Here is a 14,886-nt window from a genome sequence, read left to right as displayed (position 1 = left end):
TCCGGATAGCGTCACAGCACCCATTCATCTTAGACACATTTATACATGCTGTATAAACATTCACTCTAGTTTTATATTACAACTTTTCAAAGTCGGCCACAAATGGAAAACTGCAGTGTTGTCAAACTAAGAACTAATGAATGTTTCTTTTTCAACTTTAATATTCTGATAAACTTTGGGAAAATTAGGTTGGGGAAAATGTTATAATATGGGAATAATGTCAAAATATTACAAGAGCTGAAAAAGTTAAAGTTTAAAATAAGAGCGGGCTGCACGACATCTGAGTGGTAAGCACAGCGCCATCTCTGTGTGGAGTTTGCATGTTCTCCCCGTGCATACGTGGGTTTTCTCCGGGTACTCCAGTTTCCTCCCACATTCCAAAAACATGTCTATATCTATTAGTTTATTTAGCCATGTTTATGCTTGCAAAAAACACTAAACTCATCACACAGTAACTTAACACTCCAAAAGTGTACCTAAAATATACAAAGAAGTACCAATATGAGTTTTGAAGTTTCCCATTCTTCATTGTGTCTGAGCAAAGCAGTTCATTGGAAGACATGCGGCATAGAAAGTGGTTAGTGCGCAGGTCACACAGCTAGGAGACCCGAGTTCAATTCCACCCTCGGCCATCTCTGTGTGGGGTTTGCATGTTCTCCCCGTGCATGCGTGGGTTTTCTCCGGGTACTTCGGTTTCCTCCCACATTCCAAAAACATGCTAGATTAATTGGTGACTCCAAATTGTCCATAGGTAATAATGTGAGTGTGAATGGTTGTTTGTCTATATGTGCCCTGTGATTGGCTAGCCACCAGTCCAGGGTGTGCCCCGCTCTCGCCCAAAGACAGCTGGGATAGGCTCCAGCACCCCCCGCGACCGTTGTGAGGATAAGCGGTAGAAAATGAATGAATGAATGAAATAAGAGCATAAATGTGGGAAAAAGAAAAGACTAAAGCTCATACTAATAATGGGCTTTTCCACCTATTTCTACATTTACAAAATATCCTCGCAAAACACACTCACCTGCCTCCATTTGGGCCATCACCCACCAATATACACAACACAAACACAAATTTACGACCATGGATCGTAACACCCTGGCACTTCACCACCCCCCCCCCCAGTAGGGCCTGCCCCACCATTTGGGAAGCACTAAGTAAGAAAGTGACTGGACACCTTTTGTGACATATTATTTAACACAAATATCATAACAAAATGCCTTTGGGGATATATTTACCAGCTTAGATTTCATGAAAAGCTTCTAAAATATGCTTTTAAACAGTGACAGTGTCTCATACACACACACACACACACACACGGAGAGGGCACTTCCAACCAGGTATGGGTCGTACCACTGTATGAAAATGTAAGTTTCCTAACCACTGAAATAGTCTATCATGCCGTGTCACACCAGCGAACCGTACTATCACAATACATGCACCAGAGTTCCTTTCAACCAAACAGGACATGTGGGATCAGGGGCTTTTAAAATGATATTAGATCCCAGTGGGTGGGGCACTGTAGTATCTTTTAATAAAAAACTTCATAAATCCAACCAGTCCAGGGTGTACTCCGCCTCTCACCCGAAGACAGCTGGGATAGGCTCCAGCACCCCCACGACCCTCGTGAGGATAAGCGGTAGAAAATTAATGAATTAATTAATTACTTCATAAATCCATCTTTTCCTCCTGCTAAAAAGAGGCAACTCATTAATGCATGTAAAGGGACACACCTATTCCACATGCAAAGCCCGCTATTAAATCACCTCCAAAAAGCACAAAGGTTTTATGGTTTAAATACATGCTGTGCAGGTACATTAATTATATCATGTAATACAGCTGGGATAGGCTCCAGCATACCCTAGCTTCCCCTTAGGATAAACGGTATAGAAAATGGATGGATAATTTTACCCTTCTTTTCTGAGTTACCTTGTGTATGGATTGTGCTCTACAAATAAACTCAACTTGCCTTTTTGGAGTCTTTTTTTCCAAAGGCTTTTTAGGCAGAATAGTGCATTCTTAGCTGCCTCTTTTTAGCTCTTTTTATATCTTTAGGATGCACACAAAAGAGAGTGCTCTAAACTTGCATTCCGCTTTTTATAAAAGTCACGCACAGAGGAAATGCTCGGTACACTTAGGGAATAAAACCACTGAAAATGTTAAAGTAAAAGAATATTATGTGCTGGTAAAAGCTGACCTTGGAATGTAAACAAACGTCACAGTTCACCCTCACTAGCAAAATGGCCAGCTGATTGGACCGAGCCCTACATTAGCTTGTTAAGTCGGTCAGTGCAAAATCCGACCATCATACGGCCAAGAAAATGTCCTTTCACACTTGGAAAAGTCTAAATTCAATTACCCAGATAGCATCTGTACACATACACATGCACACTTACATATATACTTCAGCACAACCAAGACAAGCAACACACCTTTAAACGACATTGGACACAAATCCATTTTAACAGCAAACCTTTGCTGGGGACAGATGTAATCTGGAACAGATAAGCACTTGTTTACAGCTGACGACACACACACACACACACACACACACACAAGGTGTCCTCCATGTCGATAAAATGTACTGTAGCATTTTAACAGCAATTAACAAATGCCACCTTAAAACCAATAAAAAGGCAGCAAAAGCTGCAAGCGGCAGGATGATGGCAAAAAAGTGCAAGTGGATGATTTCTAACCCCATAAACCTGAAAAATATGACAGAGGAAAAACTCCACACAGGTCTTGATAACTACTCACATCAATGATGGTCCACTGCTCCACCACGATGGCGTCATATGTGGTGTTGACCTCGCTGTCACTCGCCTCCTGGAACACGAAGACGCTCTCCACTGACTTGGGGAGCACATCTGCACACAGGAAGACAACATATTTTACCAACCCCACACATTCACAGTTTTTGATCTTTTTTTTTCCTGCAAAAATAGACCGTCATCTACTGTAAGTCAGTACTGACTTATAAATACATCATATTAATGCATAAAATGCAAAAAACTTGCAGCAACGTGACCACAAGTTCATATATTATGATCAGTGGAATTATAACGGGCGAGCAGTGTGGATTATGTCGACGTGGCTTAGCCTGCTAGCCTCTATGGCCTCCTATATATAAGTATATTTTAGATTAGAGCCCTCTAGCCCATTTAAGACATACAGTAATTAAGACTCATGCTTGTGTGTGTTTATGGATTTTTGTGCCTGTTGTGATATCATTCAAAATTGAAATCCCGTCTAGTGCTTCTGTGGTTCACCCAACATTACAGTAAAATTACTGACCCTAGCGACCAGTGTAGAATAGTACATAACAAAACGTATTTGAATGCGTCGCCTGTCTGCCCTTTATTGGTATTTTAGTTCATTTCTTGAAAAGGCTTCATTTAGGTATAATACATAAATTTGGCCTAAATATGCATTTTTTTTTACTAATAATAGGAGATATTTAGCCATGAAACAGCTTGATTTCTTTATGTGAAGCCCAAAAATAAGTAGTAGTAGTGAGGGATTACTGTCTTCTTTGTCTTTGGGCTTTTCCCTTCAGGGGTCGCCACAGCAAATCAATCTCCTCCATCTGCATCTGTCTCTCTCACACCAACTACCCTCATGTCCTCCTGCACTACATCCATAGCTACTCTAAATGCAGCATTCTTCTACCAATATATTCACTATCTCTCCTTTGGACATGTCCAAACCATCTCAGTCTGGCCTCTCTGACTTTATCTCCAAGGCCTCTAACATGTAATGTTCCTCTGATGTACTCCTTCCTGATCCTATCCATCCTGGTCACTCCCAATGAGAACCTCAGCATCCTCAACTCTGTTACCGCCAGTTCTGCTTCCTGTCTTTTCCTCAGTGGCACTGTCTCTAGACCAAACAACATGGCTGGTCTCACCACAGTTTTTAGCTGAAACTCCTCTATCACACATCACCCCTGACACTTTTCCACCCGTTCCATCCTGCCTGCACACGCTTCTTCACCTCCTTTTCACAATCTCTCCATTGTTCCGAACTGTTGACCCCAAGTACTTAAAATTCTCCACCTTCAACTGCAGACTATAAAATTGTACAACAACATGAGTATCGCGACACTGCCAGGAAGTGAAGCACATGTGGAGTCTTTGCAGCTGGAACAGCTTCCACTCTCCTGGGATGACTTTTGGGAGTGTGTCACTAAAGTCGGACCTGTCTTCCATTCCTCCAAGCAAGCCTTTATAGAGCTTGCTTTTGTGCATTGGGAACAGAAAAGTCTCAAAACAAAGTTGGAAGCATACAAATGTCCAAAACGTACTTTAAAAATGACGGTCATCAAGATCAGATTCATTAAGAGCTTTAAGAGTCTTTTTACTACACAAAAGGATGAGGTATTCCTTTACTGGGATTTTAGAGAAGACGTGTCTGGTGTCAAAACAATCAAGCTCCCAGCTTCAGGAGACGATGGATGAACGCTGGCGATGCTTCAATACGGTTAAACTACAGAGTGTAGCGATACTTGAACCCGTCTGTGAGTCTCATCCGCACAAAGACACTTTTATTCTCCACATCGCTTATGGTTGTGTGACTGGCGTCCTGTACAGAAAACCACTGCTGGCCTCATGACCTCACACACACACACACACACACACACACACAGTTTTCCAGGCTGAGTGCTTTCTCATTAATGCCATGCCATTTACACACTAATACAGTTTGCCGGAGCCCAGACGCAACACAAGACACTCCACATTTCATTACTAGACCACAATAATAGTGTTGGGAGGGGCGAGGCCTGTGTCTGCAGCAACAGGAAGGAGCATAGACGGATGGCAGAAGGCGGGGGGACTGATAGATGTACCTCCCTCCCCCTCCTCACCCCAAAACCCAATTAAGGCCCAATGCACTCTCAGTTTGAAAACATCTCAGACATCTGCTGGTTCGCTCCAATGCGGACATTGTTGGTGCTAACTCCGCCCCCTCCTCCTTCAAACCTTCTAGACTGAGGGACTGTATGGTAGCGACAGTGTGCGCAGTACACAGCAGGACATCACCGTTTAAGGCGACAGTCAGCTTGTCCTTCTCGTTCGCTTACATCTTTAAGAGACACGGCTAAATCCATGCATGTCTTAACTGGATGAAAGCTGATGTTCAGGTTCAGCATTTTCAAGCATAAAAATGCTGAATGAACAAAGTAAAATATACGACATTAAGAAAACGCATTCTACTTTGGCCACTAGGTGTCAGTAATTGCTCGGTGAGACAAGCACCAGCCAAAAAAACAGGCTTTTATGATTTAAATGATCTTGGGCCTATATGTGCCCTGTGATTGGCTGGCTACCAGTCCAGGGTATACCCCGCCTCTGGCCCGAAGACAGCTGGAATAGGCTCCAGCACCCCCGCGACCCTCGTGAGGAAAAGCGGTAGAAAATGAATGAATGAATGATCTCGGGCCAAATATGAACACACTAATCATAATACTAACACGGGCTCCTGTAGCAGCCATAACACATGACTAGAGATGGGCTTTGAATTTCTACCACCCTGGTTTGATTCCTCTTTTCCATTTCGGTTCCAAACGATTCTCGATTCCTTTGTGTTTAAGAGGGAGGGTCCTAAAAGTTGCATAGTTTAAATGAGGGTGTTAACCAGAGTTGTTTCTGCACCATCCTCTATTTGTACCAAACTTCCACATTGGATAACCGGTTATATTGGCATAAGACAGACGTTCTTTATTGTTTGACTTCCGTGATTTGGGGTTGCTTAGTGCAAGTGTCTTCAATTAAAATTGAGAAAGGCTCATTAATTCAATTTTTCACAGCAAAGGTCTGAACCTCATTTTCTACCGCTTATCCTCACAAGGCTATCCCAGCTGTCTTCCCAGCTGTCTTCCCAGCCAATCACAGGGCACATATAGACAAACAACCATTCACACTCACATTCATACCTATGGACAATTTGGAGTCGCCAATTAACATAGCATGTTTTTGGAATGTGGGAGGAAACCGGAGTACCCGGAGAAAACCCACGCATGCACAGGGATGCAAACTCCACACAGAGATGGCCAAGGGTGGAACTTGGGTCTCGTAGCTGTGTGGCCTGCATGCTAACCACTCGGCCGCGAACCCTACACATCTCCCTGTTGTTTCAATACAACACAATTAAGTTGACACCTACATGGTTATGGTTAAAATGAAAACGGGACCAAATTTCACATAAATAATAAAAAGTGTCACAGTACAAATAATGAAATGAACACAAAGGGTTAAAACAACACTATTTCTCTGAAATACTAATAATAAATGTTTCTTTAAATAAAAAGCTGCAACAGTCCATCCATCTGTTAAAGCTTCAGATGATCTTGTTTTTGTTGTAGCTGACATTAGGATTTGGTTGATTTTTGTCAAACAATTGTTCTTTTTGTTTATCTTTGAGTAAGGTCTCTGCAGCATAGCGCAGAGAAGGAATTGAAGGAATTTTTATTTTGCTACAATATCCGTACAATCCTTAGTGAACACTCACTGCACGCTGCTATGCTATGCTGTACTGTTATGCTATGTTATTTCCTGTGTGCTCACATCAGACTTTGGTGAATATTTCCACTTGTACGATTTGTGTTTTGTCATGCGGTGGCACGTCACATTTCGGAATTACGCTCGCCATCTGGGTATGTATCAGGATCAAGGTCCACCATTTTGTGATGGCTGTCTTATAGAAAGTCTGCAGTAACGTCTCAAAGATGAGGTTATTTCTACACCATGAATGCCTGAACATGAATCACGTTGGTCGTTTCCCCTCCTTTGCAGGATATCATTGTGTTGCAATTGAAACTTGATGCCCAGTCCTATCTACGACAAGCTAAAAATCAACTATGAACCCCCGACGTCCAACGAGCATCGTGCAACGAGCATGAGCATGAGCATGGGTCTTCTTCATGTCTTATACTGTATGTCTTATTTTCTCTAATTATGTCTACTATATTTGGTAAGAGTCTAAATGTGACTCTAGGGGTGTTGTTTCATGTCTAAGGGCTCTATGACATAACTACATAAATATTCAATTTCCTTGTGGAAATTCACTTATCACGGTCGCGCCTGGATCCATCTAACCGCAATGAATGAGGGTTTACTGTACTTTCAATGTATATAGTGAGATCCTACTTAAAATATGAAATATGCATGCATTTTGCTTTCATTAGGCTTTCCTGCACATGTAGTTTGGAGTGAGCATGTGAACCCAAAACAGGTTACAGCTGTTGATTTCTCAACGACCTGACAGCTTATCTATATTTCAGACAGGCCGACAAGACGACCGGCACCTGTGATGGTGTGTGATAGGCGCTCTGGTTTGGCAGTCAGTGTTGCCGGGCAGACTGTGTCTGGCACTTGCAATCTCTTTCATGCCATTTTGGACATTTGCAGTTTTTCTACTCCTCACCGCCTACAGTAGCAGTTAGTAGTCGCCTTCCTAGATTATCATGTAAGTATACATTAAGTTGTTTAGTTTAAGTTGTTTTTACAGTAAGTTGTAACTGTAACTCCACTGCTTCAGTCGTTCCCATGTTCTGCCTGGGCTCGAACCAGGATCTGCAGAATGAAGAGACAGGAGCGCCAGCCATCGAGTCAAAAGCCTGAGCTGTCAACTCAATGTCCAGCGTGACTATTAAGGAGTCTGGGAGTGATGTTTACCAACACACTTTTGTACCGTTACATGAATTATGCCTAAATTAACTCCTAAGTCCATTCAGCTTTTTATGATGGTCATTCATTCACTTCCATGGTAATGACTTTCCTTTTCTTTGGCGCACTTTTTGCTTGGAAGATGAACTCATAGGTGATGTTTTCGAGTCTTGACTTTACGGACCTACTCCGGTTTCCTCCCACATTCCAAAAACATGCTAGGTTAATTGGTGACTCCAAATTGTCCATGGGTATGAATGTGAGTGTGAATGGTTGTTTGTCTATATGTGCCCTGTGATTGGCTGGCGACCAGTCCAGGGTGCACCCCGCCTCTCAACAACAGCTGGGATAGGCTCCAGCACCCCCTGTGAGGAAAAAGCAGTAGAAAATGAATGAATGAATGAATGACTTTACAGACCAAAATTCAATTTTTTATTCATTTATGGCTAAATGAATTAAAATACAACTATAAGGCATGATGTGATGATATGTAGTCTGTAGATACCAGTAATTTTTACTATAATATAACAAAACACAAGACGCATCACATAAATCAACTACTACTACTACTACTACTACTACTACTACTACGTGTGATGAACAACAATTAAGCGCTACACATAAGACACAACTTAAAGCTGTTGTTTCAAATGCCCACAAGGCATGCTGGGTAGTCCAGCTGCAGCAACAATATGAACTATGAGCAATTAAACATTGGATATGGAGAGTATGTTAACTCCTCCTTCTTTACTTCTCTGATGACCTCATCATATTTTGCAATCAAGCAAAAATGCCACAAACACCGAAAAATATACTACAAGCTATATGCTACTCAGCATGCCTTGCGGCAAGAATATGAGGGTGTTTTTTTGGGAGCCATGGGTATTGTGCCCACATGGTTGGTAGTGATGTTACTTTGTGTTCCATGTGTTGTTGATCACTTTTTTGTACAAGCTACAGATTTCATTTGACCCTTCTGGTGACTCAAGTGTGCCATAATAGCACCGCAAGTCATGTTGCCGGCTACAGTTTCAATGTTAAAGGTTTAAAAAAAGGAATTTTGTGGGCCTTCTGTGGCCCATGAGCCGCAGTTTGCCCACCTCTGCTCGAACATTACATCATCCACTTCATTAGGTACACTTCCACACACTCATCCAAGAGACCAACATTCTGCCTTTGCAAAATAATAATAGTAATTTATTTACAATGTTTATTGTGGTTTGCAGAGGTAGCATATTTTGAGGCTGCGGTGTAGCAGAATACGCTAACACGATTATCGATGCTTCTTTCCTACACTAGACAATGTAAAACAAAGAAAACAAGCAGCGTCAGTAACGTTTGTGGATCACGGCTAATGCTGAGCAAATCCTTTGTTAGTCCTGCACAGTCTGATGTGTAACAAAAGGATTATCTCACTGCATAAATGTCAGCTTTTTAATTGATTTTATAATCAGCCTCCACGGTGGACGATCGGGCCAGCTGATGTGCATTCTTCCTGCGTTTGTGAGACGTCAAAAAGCTGGGGGAAAAACATAACCGGTTGCTGACTGTGCAGAGAGAAACACATCCACGCACAAGTCGCCATGACTTCAGTCCTGTTGAGTCTCACGTAGGCTGCATCAATTTGTCTGCTGTTGTCTTTGGCCAAATTTAGAAGTTGTGGAGCGGCGACTGTGGTGCGTATGAATAGCCGAGCGTGTCACAAGAAAGGCTGTAAATCCTCATTGCGGATCTGGAGAGAGCTTAAGCTGTTCAAGTGACAAAGGCAAACTCCCGCTTTCCACTTGTGCTGTTGCTTCCTAACTCTGGGGAGGCAGTGGAAACAACGTGTGTGTGTGTATGTGTGTGTGTGTGTGTGTGTGCAAAAATATGAATGTATGAATGAACACGCAGCTTAAGCTCAGGGAATTCGATACCTTTCTAATACCTGTAGCCACAGCAACACACACACACACACACACACATGCTCGTGTGTATGCAAACATGGACCCTAATGTGCTCTGATGCCACGTCACCATGACAACACATGTTTACAAGGACGGGAACATGGAGTGCTCCTCTGGAACAACCTGCATTTGACGCAACATGGAGAGCATTTTGTATAAAGGTGCTGTACGCCAAATCTTCAGGTGATCTTTAACTAAAATCCCATCATGTTGTCATAGTCTGTCATCTAATGTGGAGATATAAAAATGTTATTTATTTTTTTCATTTCCATGAAGTTATGACAGAGGTTTTGACAAAAATGATAAACAATAAAGTTCAAAGTATATATTCAAGCAAAATGTACATACAGTATATTTTTACATATATCTTCTTAAAAGGGACCTATTGTGCTCAAATTTTGGCCCTTTGTATTGAGTTGTGGACTCCTATAGAGCGGCTACACACAATAACCAGCACAGAAAGCTTTCTAGATTTTCCACAATCTGCACCTATTCCAGCTGTATTTCGGTCTGTTTTAATTTATTCCACCCACGGCCCGCCCCCGGGAATGTCTACTCTGCTCCGATTGGTCCCACTCAGCATGTACCCGAGCACACCCATAAAAGGAAGTCACAGGCTGGATGGAGCTGGTGAAACCGAGCATTCATATGCCTTCTTTCAGGGCTCACTTCCAACTATGCAAACCACATTGGTGTGGGCTGTAACCCACACCAAACTAACCCCCCCCCACTTAGCTCCCCTCGAACCAAAACATATGCGTACAAATCTTATTTATGTCATAAATGTCTTATTTTGTCTCAATATGTCTACTTTATTGGGTAAAATGACTGTAAAGGTGACTATAGGGGTGCTATTTTATATCTAGAGGACTCTAATAATGTTAAAACAACACATGTAGAAGGTCATTAAAGGTTTTCTATGCTCTAACTACGAAAATATTTTATTTATTAATAAGGAATCCTAATTCACAGAAATTCACTTGTCATGGCTGGTCAGGATTAGATTTTGGGAGTTTTTCTGCAAAATGATACAGCTCACAGCCACTTGTATTTGTCAAAGATGCCCAAAAAAATGTTAATCTGACTGAGATTTGCAGAGGCATTACCCGTGCCAACCAATTACCAGAGTTCCCAGTCAGGCCGCTTTGCACGACAGGAAACTGTAGCGCTGTATGTTTGCAGATTTGGAGACAGTCAGCGCTTGCGCCTTCATTTCATTTCTGACTCATTTCTTCCATCTTTAGGGAGATCACATCTACAAATGTGTGTTGCTACAAAAAAGCCCCCAAACTGCTGATTTATCACGGACAACCACAAGAAATGTTGCAGTTGGATGATAAAGAAGAGCTTTTTTAGTCTCAAGTTAGGACAAATGTAAGACATGAATTGACACGGAGACAACGGGGATGCAGCCTCGAGCAGAGCTGCTGTTTGAAACCATTAGCTGCTAGCAACACATCGACAAAAGTTGAGATGTTTGTTGTGTAAAAGTTTCAACTATTTATTCCCGGACAACGTGAAGTATTCTACTAATACATTTCATTGTGAGGCGCATGTGTTAGCTTCATTATTTCAGTTACAGGCTTTTGCTTTGACAAATTAGTCATTAATGATGTTGTTTACTTTCAAAGAAACCTACTAATCCGCCTCCCGACACACCCTTGGGTGGGAAGAACCCAAACAGGAAATAGCTTGGATGCCAAAACAACTCTCATAAACTCGGAGGAATCTCCAAGCCAGACAACACACACACACACATATTACCGTTAAGGCCCCCCAGGTGGAAGTGTCCATCGACCAGCGAGGCTCCGTTATTAAAGTGCTGGGTCATGTGGTCCAGCCAGTTGGCCTCCACCTCTTTCATGCCTTCGTCGCAACTCTGGACCCTCAGAGGGACCTTGACCGTGTAGTATTTGGCGGGACCTTCCCGGACAGCAGGATGGTTGTACAACGCCAGTAGCTCCGCCCCTGTGGAGACACCACACCAAACCTATATGAAGCATTTCATGTGGTTTCATGTGGCCAGTTAGCATCTGGAGTCATGCTCCAACTTTTGGGACTGTTGGTATTTGCAAACATAGCAAAAAAAGCTGACTACAAACCAAATATGAAATAATCAAAATATAGTAAAGTCTCGTTATATCGATATCGGTTATAATGAATTACTACTTATTACGATACTATTTTCATTTCCCGGCAAATTTCTAGTCTTTTATGATATAATTAGTTCCGTTAGTACGATACCCGGTTATTATGATAATTCGGTTACTACGATGCCCTTTTCATCTCCCGCCAGCCAATTTGGTCTGCTTATATCGATACAAAAGCAGCTTAAATCAATCTTTGCTTAAGGATTTCAATACCAAAAAAGAACACGGCAAACGGCTGCTTCCAGTCAACTTTATTTTTCACACTTCCACCACCAGAGCACAGCACACACACCGATTATGCTCTGTTCTACATTGTTCTATACTATAGAACAATGTTGAGTGCATTATTGCCCACTTTTAATGCAGTTCGGTGCAGGATCGGATATATGGATAGTCCGGTTATATTGGTATTTTTTCCGACTCCCGAGAATATTGATATAACGAGACTTTACTGTATGCATCATGTTACTGGACTTAATAGAAAGGGACTAAACTACTTTTTAACAATGTAGGTGCTTTCAAAACATGCATAAAAATGACTAAATACATTGCTTTACTTTTTAATGAAGAAATCCTGCATGGAAGTATGAAGTGAAGTAGGACCTTAAAATGCTGTATAGTAGTCTTAGATAATGGTGGACATGTGAATTAACAGTTGCGACCAGGCATAAGGACTGTTAGACAGGTTAGATGTTTTTCTAAGTGAGTGACATGAAAATGAACAAATGGAGGCTCATTTGTTTTCTGATTAGCGAGACTCAGGACGTCCTCCCGTCTAACGGTAACAATGATGAGTGTGCTTTCATGTGTTTTGCTTTGCCAAAAGCTGCAGAAATCCAAAAGTTCGAATCCCATCTCAGGGCTCTGTGCATTGCATCTATTAGCATCCGCTGTACCCTGTGTGACTGGATGGCGTGATAAGTGCTGAAATGCAAAATCCGCCCCGTGGCTTACTTTTACTACAACAAAACGTGCGGCGAATCAAAATGGTTTTACAAGCTGCTAACGCTGCAAGTCCTCAAATATTACCGCTATTGTTTCCCGGTAAGTTAAAAGGGGAGCGTTTATGCTGTAAGCAAGTTAATGTGCAGTCGAACGGTGAATAATGCATTAAAGACTCTCCCATCAATGTTTACATCAAGAGGAAGTATACATAACGCAGCCAGCTTCTTTTCTTTGTTTTTTTGTCACACTGGGAAACATTTCCTCCGCTTGCACTTGGAAAGACACAAAAGCTCTCCGTGAAGTCGTCTGCTGAGTGCGCGTGAACTCCAGTCAAGCAGATGGAGGAGCAGAATGTGTGACATCGCCACCGACTGGCCTGCCCACATACACACACACACACACACACACACACAGTGAGGTAGCGGTGGCACCTCCGTCACTCCGGTTGTGGTGTCATCGCAGCAAAGAATGAATCATTCATTAGCACTTCCTGTCAGGCTGCTCTGACGGACACAAAGGCCGGACGCCAAATACCCCCAAATGTTGACATTTTGTGGAGTCACAGTGGAATATTCACGAGGCACCAGCACCAGCACAACATAGGAAATGAAAGTTTCCAAACGATCACCCGTCCAAACACATCCATCTTCACAGCGAAGGACCGTTGGGCCCCTGGTGTCATGTTCATCATGATACCAAACAGTAATATCATCCAATCATTGCTGGATTTCACCGATGCTTGCACTGACGTCAACATTTCAACATTCTGTATTGTCATACAAGTGGAAGAGTCTTCTTCTTCTTTCTCTTTGGGCTTTTCCCTTCAGGGGTCGCCACAGCAAATCAATCTCCTCCATCTGCATCTGTCTCTCTCACACCAGCTCCCCTCATGTCCTCCTTCATTACATCCATAGCTGCTCTAAACGCAGCATCCTTCTACCAATACATTCACTGTCTCTCCTCTGGACATGTCCCAACCATCTCAGTCTGACTTTATCTCCAAGGCCTCGAACATGTAATGTGCCTTCCTGATCCTATCCATCCTGGTCACTCCCAATGAGAACCTCAGTCTCCATTGTTCTGAATTGTTGACCCCAAGTACTTGAAATTCCCCACCTTTTGTATCTTTTCTCCCTGTAACCAAGTGTAAGAGTCTATGGACTTTGAATCCGAGTCCACAGTTCTGGCCTGGAAAAGGGTGGAGTGACAGGTTGTGGATGCAATCCTGGAGGAGTTGGGGTGTTGTTCATGAGCGAGGGAAGGATGGAACACGAGATTAACAGGTGGATTGAGAGAGCTGAGCCAGAAGGTCTCAATTACCAGTCCATATACGTATCTTCCTCGCCTCACCTATGGTCATGAGCTTTGGGTAGGGACTGAAAAGACAAGATTGCGGGTACAAGTCTGGAGTCTCCCTTAAGAGATAGCGTGAGGAGTTCTGTCATCTAAGAGAAACTCGAAGAGCGATAGGTGGCTCAGGCTGCCTCCCGGAGGCCTACGTGGGTCTGTGTTTAGGGCACATCCGACCACCTAGGAACACCTCTGCGGGGAGGAACCGGATGAAACAGTTGGGGAAAGAGAAGCCTGCGCTTCTTGTCTCAGGTTGTTGACACCGCGACCTCAGATATGTGGAAGATGGATGGCTGCATAGCAATAACAATTTTTTAGTTAAATTATGTTAAAGTTGATTTGATTTATTGGCACCCTCTGTAGGCCACAGCGCCCTTAGCAATTGAATATACTATTTCCCAATGGGCCAACCTCTGTTTCAGGGTACCACCCAAGTGATTTCCAACAATTCTGTACTGTTTTTCAGAGCATAAAAGGAAGAAAATGAAGGTGACAGATTGTGATCTTTAGTGTGTTTAGCGTCTTTAGAGTGGGGATGATATTGAAAATCTAGAAGAACCTTCAAATCCCGGCCTAACGCAAGCAAAAATGATATCAGATTATGCTCAACCTCCTTCGAGTGTCTGTGAGTGCAAACTGCAGATGAACAGATACTTTACTATGAGATAGTACACAAGGTTGGCCATTTTTTTTTATCTGCTGGTAAGCGACATGAGAAAATAACATCAATCTTTTACCAAGGCCTCCCGGTTCAGAGATAATAAAGACAAATAAGTTGTCTTTGTCCAGCTGGGATGTGGCGAGTAGGTGACCTTCCTCGGTGGAATAGTATCA

At 42.6% G+C, this 14,886-nt stretch overlaps 1 protein-coding gene across 2 annotated transcripts in view; it reads right to left on the bottom strand.

The window, feature by feature from the left end:
* Window positions 1-14,886, bottom strand: part of rftn1b (raftlin, lipid raft linker 1b) — an 89,318-nt gene that overhangs the window by 14,672 nt on the left and 59,760 nt on the right. For both annotated transcript variants that reach the window (XM_058053101.2, XM_058053100.2), the window contains exons 6-7: window positions 11,372-11,575; window positions 2,755-2,864 (exon numbers count right to left, since the gene is read on the bottom strand). In XM_058053101.2, the coding sequence (XP_057909084.2) occupies window positions 2,755-2,864; window positions 11,372-11,575 (314 nt within the window). The remainder of the gene's footprint in view (window positions 1-2,754; window positions 2,865-11,371; window positions 11,576-14,886) is intronic.

The sequence above is a fragment of the Doryrhamphus excisus genome, linkage group LG5 (assembly GCF_037039965.1).
Source record: "Doryrhamphus excisus strain RoL-2023G ecotype Guam linkage group LG5, RoL_Dexc_Guam_v1.1, whole genome shotgun sequence".
NCBI classification, from domain to species: domain Eukaryota; kingdom Metazoa; phylum Chordata; class Actinopteri; order Syngnathiformes; family Syngnathidae; genus Doryrhamphus; species Doryrhamphus excisus.
This window is presented reverse-complemented; position numbering and strand designations above follow the sequence as displayed.